Below are 4418 nucleotides of genomic sequence, written 5' to 3' on the forward strand. Positions count from 1 at the left end.
GGGCTTAACAAGAGAGATTATAACATTTCTAATTTTACATTAAAAAAATTTAAACACATATTTATAAGGTATATATTTTAAGAAAAAATCGTAAAACTTTCGAATCATAAAAAATAATATTTTATAAGTTGAATATGAATCTCTATAATATAATAATTAAGAATATTGCTATAAAAATATAATATTGTATCAACATATATAATCACGAGGTAATTTTTTATTTAATTAGTGAGTATCCTCTTCGTATAAATGAGCTTTTTTTTAATCTTTTTTCACATTAGTAGTGAAGGTAAAATTACTTGGCTTGTAACACAAGGGACATAAAATTTTTCCTCTAAAACAACTTAAAAAAGATTATGTTTGGTCTGTCAAAATTACTGAAAATCAAGAGAAACGTCAAAAGAAAAAGAAACTTATAATAAAATATTTTATTTTTGTCAATTCAACAAAGTAGGATAATTTATTTAAAAAACCTGTGTCAAAATATATTCTATCTTCAAATTCTATTTTTTTTTAATATTACATATTTTAAATATTATTAGCAACAAAAGATGGATAAAATTAAGCCTGACTGACTGAACCACTTGTAAAGAAGAGAAGATGGAGAGATTAATTAAAAAGAAATAGCAAATTAAAGAAATAGAGCACTATATCTAGTATAATGTCAGGTTTGAAACTTACACATTAAGTAAAATTTTAATCTCAACCGCTGTGTTGACATTACTATATATATAGTTGGATATTAATTATTAGCAAAAAATAATATTTTCAACTACCAAAGAGAGGAAGCAACCTGGACGATAGATTAAGACTTGTATTTTTTATTTTCTTTGTCTCATTTATTTATTTATTTATTTTAACATCTAAAACTCTTCATTTTTTATATTTTAAAATTTTTTATTTTTTAATATTAAAAATCATGAAACTTTAATTTTATAAAAAATTTAAATTTTAATATTAAATATATTAAAATTAAAACTTTATTTTTAAACTTCATAAAATCAATACATAATAAATATTTTATTTTAAATATTTTAAGACGGAAGAAATAAATAAATGTTGTGTTTCGTAGATCAATAAGTCAGGAATCATTAGAAAATGCTCTTTCATTCGATTAAATGATCAATCATTCAATTATATCGAAATTTACAAATAAAATTGAATAAATTATATATCGTTGGAGCAAAAAGAAAGAGTAAATCAAAGTGATAACCCTTTGGAAAGATTTAATTCCAATTTATGTTCAATTGAAACTAAATCAAGAATGGGGGACCATGCTACCAAATTTAGAAGGGACCAAGCGTGAAAATTTTGCACGGCTATGAGGGGAGCAGTGCCCTTTCAGCCTGGGTGTTCTTGACTGTTCCTTACTTGGAATAGAGGCTTTGTTGGACATTGAAACCAATCAAGTTGAAGAACTGTCGTATGCTAATAAGGTTGTAGTATCACATACTTTGCTGTCAACTTCGAGCATTAATCTCCTCCCTTGTTTTCTAATACAATGTTAAAATGTTCAATTAATTAGCCATTTCCCTTTCAATTTCAACTAATCCAAATTTTGTATGTATGTATGTATGTATGTATGTATGTATGTATGTATGTATGATTAATAAATACAGGGACCATTGATTTGTTTTGTTTCTTCCTTTGCCCTATAAATACTTGAGATGGCTTTTGCTTGACTTTTACCTCTCATCTTGAGTTTACAGAAGAAACTCTCAGGCTCCCAGGGAAATTAAGGCTACTAATTACTTTGAAGATGAACAAGCAGCTTAATTTTGTTAGAGATAGAGTAACCAAATTGCCACCTGGCTTCCGTTTCCAGCCAACAGATGAAGAGCTTGTCTTTCAGTACTTGAAATGCAAGGTCTTTTCCTTCCCTTTGCCTGCTTCAATCATTCCTGAGCTCAATGTTTACAAGTATGATCCCTGGGATTTGCCAGGTACATCTGTTCTCCACTTCTAGACTTTTTATACAAGTTGTTTCTAGCTTGCATGCATTGTCTATGGATGGTTATCAAGACAAAATATCTGTATATAATTACGTTGATGGAAAATTTTTTATACAAAAGAAGTCAAATAAGAGAAAATATTGCAGATATCGGGTGGTATTCCACAGGAAACATTCTAATTTTTCATAGTTTTGTAAAGTTGTAATTAATTACTTGAATTCTACTCATTTCACTAGGTGGGTTGGAGCAAGAGAAGTATTTTTTTAGCGGTAAGGAAGCCAAGTATAGAATCGGGACCCGGATCAACAGAGCGACTGCTTCTGGTTATTGGAAGGCAACCGGGTTAGACAAGCAAATTATATCAAGGAGAAATCAAATAGCAGGGATGAGAAAAACTCTAGTTTTTCACATGGGGAAGCCTCCACATGGGTCTAGAACTGATTGGATCATGCATGAATATCGTCTAGTTACTGTAGCAAACAAAGATTGCAACTCTCCACTGGCAAAGAACCCAATAATCGAGGCAAGTCTATATATATAGCTGCATCTATCCATGAATTGGATATTATTATATTTCCAGTTTTTGATATATTATTGTTAATCCAGTGGTTTAATTTGATATTCCACAGAATTATTTGAATCATCACATGGAAAAGTGGGTTGTCTGTCATATATTTTTGAGGAAAAGAAATAAGAAAAGTACTGATCAGGAGGAGATTACTCAGAGTTGTTTCAATAATAATATTAAAGAAGTGAAAAAACCAATGGCAGTGGTTCATCATATTGAGCCAAAATTCTTTTATTCTATGAGAGAAAAAGGTGGCATAACAGCTGTGTCATCTTCCTCATCATCATCTTCTTCAGGTTCGAGTAGTAGTATCACTGAGGTTTCTTCAAGTGGAGCAGACAACATTGGAGAAAGCAGTAGCTGCAATATTGTATTTTGAACTTGTTAAAGCACAGATCAGAGCTCTAGATCTGCAGGCAGGTGTTTTCTCTTATATTTTGCTATTAAAATAATATATCTTGACTTTTGAAAACAATTGTTGCATAGGATGATATATGGAATATGACGATCATTTTATATTATGTTTGATTTATATTTAAATAAAAAAAAAGATAATATTATAAAGAAGATTAATAATCGCTTTGATATAAAATGATTCAAACTTTTTAAAGTTGAGAAAATTATTTTTAATTCATGAGATTAAATTTATGTTCATGTTTGATGCATAAGATGATAATCATCTTAAATTATATTTAGTTTGTATAAAAAAAAAGAAATAAGATTATAAAAAGGATTAGGAGTGTTCATTTGATCAATTCGGTTAATTTCGAACCGAATTATCCAAAATCGAGTTAACCAAATTACATTATTTTATTTTCATTAACCGAACCAAATTTATGAATTTCGAAAATTAACCTATCAAATTTAATTCAGTCAATTTAGTTAATTTTTTCGGTTAATCGAACAATATATATAAGTTAAATTATATTTTACACTCTTAATTTCTCAATTTTAAACAAACTAAAAAAAATTATTCAATAAAATATTCAAATACTAAAGTATTATGTTAAAAACTTTAACAAGTTATGGAACTAAGTGATCCATTTTAAGTATTTTTCATTTAATATTTGGATTATGTTATATTTTAGTTAAAATTTCGGTTAATTTAATTAATTTGATTTTCGAACTGAATTAACTGAAAATTAAAATTTTTCTAAAATCATTTTTGTTAACCGATCGAAATTAATTTAATAACCGAGCGACTAATCGAAATAAATCAGTTCAGTCAGTTAATTTGATTAAAACTGAATTATGAACACCTCTAAGAAGGATTAATCATTTTCTTAATATAAGATGATTCAATTCTCCCAAAATAAAAAAAAGATTATTTTTATCCATGGGATTGAACTTACATGTCTTATTATACCATTAAAAATTACATCAATAATTTAAATTGTATATATTTTGAGAAAAATAATTTTGATCAATAAATAAATTATACCAAATTAATTCTTACATAAATCAAATACAAGATAATATAATATTATTTAATATAATATTAATCGTAATATTATATTTTCCTATCCTATTATAATCTTATGCACTAAACACATCTTATGTGTCTTATTATATCCTTAAAATTTATATAAATAATTTAAATTATACTTATAAATTTTGAAAAAAAAATAATTTTGATCAATAAATAAACTATCATATCCTAATTCTAACACACATCAATTACAAGATAAAATGACATTATTTAATATAATCCTATTCATTATATAATCTTATACTATTCTATCATAATATTATAAACCAAACACATCATATATATATATATATATATATATCCATCATGATTCATGAATAATACCAAGAAGAAAACATTAGTCCTTCCAAGAAACTTTTTATGAAAAGGCAATTCATTTTTTTCCAAAGAAAGAGACGTGACGGAAGGG

At 26.6% G+C, this 4418-nt stretch overlaps 1 protein-coding gene across 1 annotated transcript; it reads left to right on the forward strand.

The window, feature by feature from the left end:
- The first annotated feature begins 1688 nt into the window (after positions 1-1688).
- LOC111275219 (NAC domain-containing protein 83-like) lies at positions 1689-3041 on the forward strand. Its single transcript, XM_022860408.2, has 3 exons — positions 1689-1943; positions 2189-2475; positions 2582-3041. Exons 1-3 carry the CDS (start codon positions 1760-1762, stop codon positions 2897-2899), a joined length of 789 nt encoding a protein of 262 aa, XP_022716143.1. The 5' UTR covers positions 1689-1759; the 3' UTR covers positions 2900-3041.
- The last annotated feature ends 1377 nt before the right edge of the window (positions 3042-4418 follow it).

The sequence above is a fragment of the Durio zibethinus genome, chromosome 17 (assembly GCF_047325235.1).
Source record: "Durio zibethinus cultivar Kanyao isolate XHJ-2024 chromosome 17, ASM4732523v1, whole genome shotgun sequence".
Lineage (NCBI taxonomy): Eukaryota > Viridiplantae > Streptophyta > Magnoliopsida > Malvales > Malvaceae > Durio > Durio zibethinus.

Bases quoted from the DNA above. Each gene is read 5' to 3' on its own strand.
- LOC111275219 (XM_022860408.2), top strand. From the start codon at position 1,760: ATGAACAAGCAGCTTAATTTTGTTAGAGATAGAGTAACCAAATTGCCA. The intron at 1,944-2,188 runs GTACATCTGTTC...TCATTTCACTAG, and splicing joins TGATCCCTGGGATTTGCCAG to GTGGGTTGGAGCAAGAGAAG. The intron at 2,476-2,581 runs GCAAGTCTATAT...GATATTCCACAG, and splicing joins CAAAGAACCCAATAATCGAG to AATTATTTGAATCATCACAT.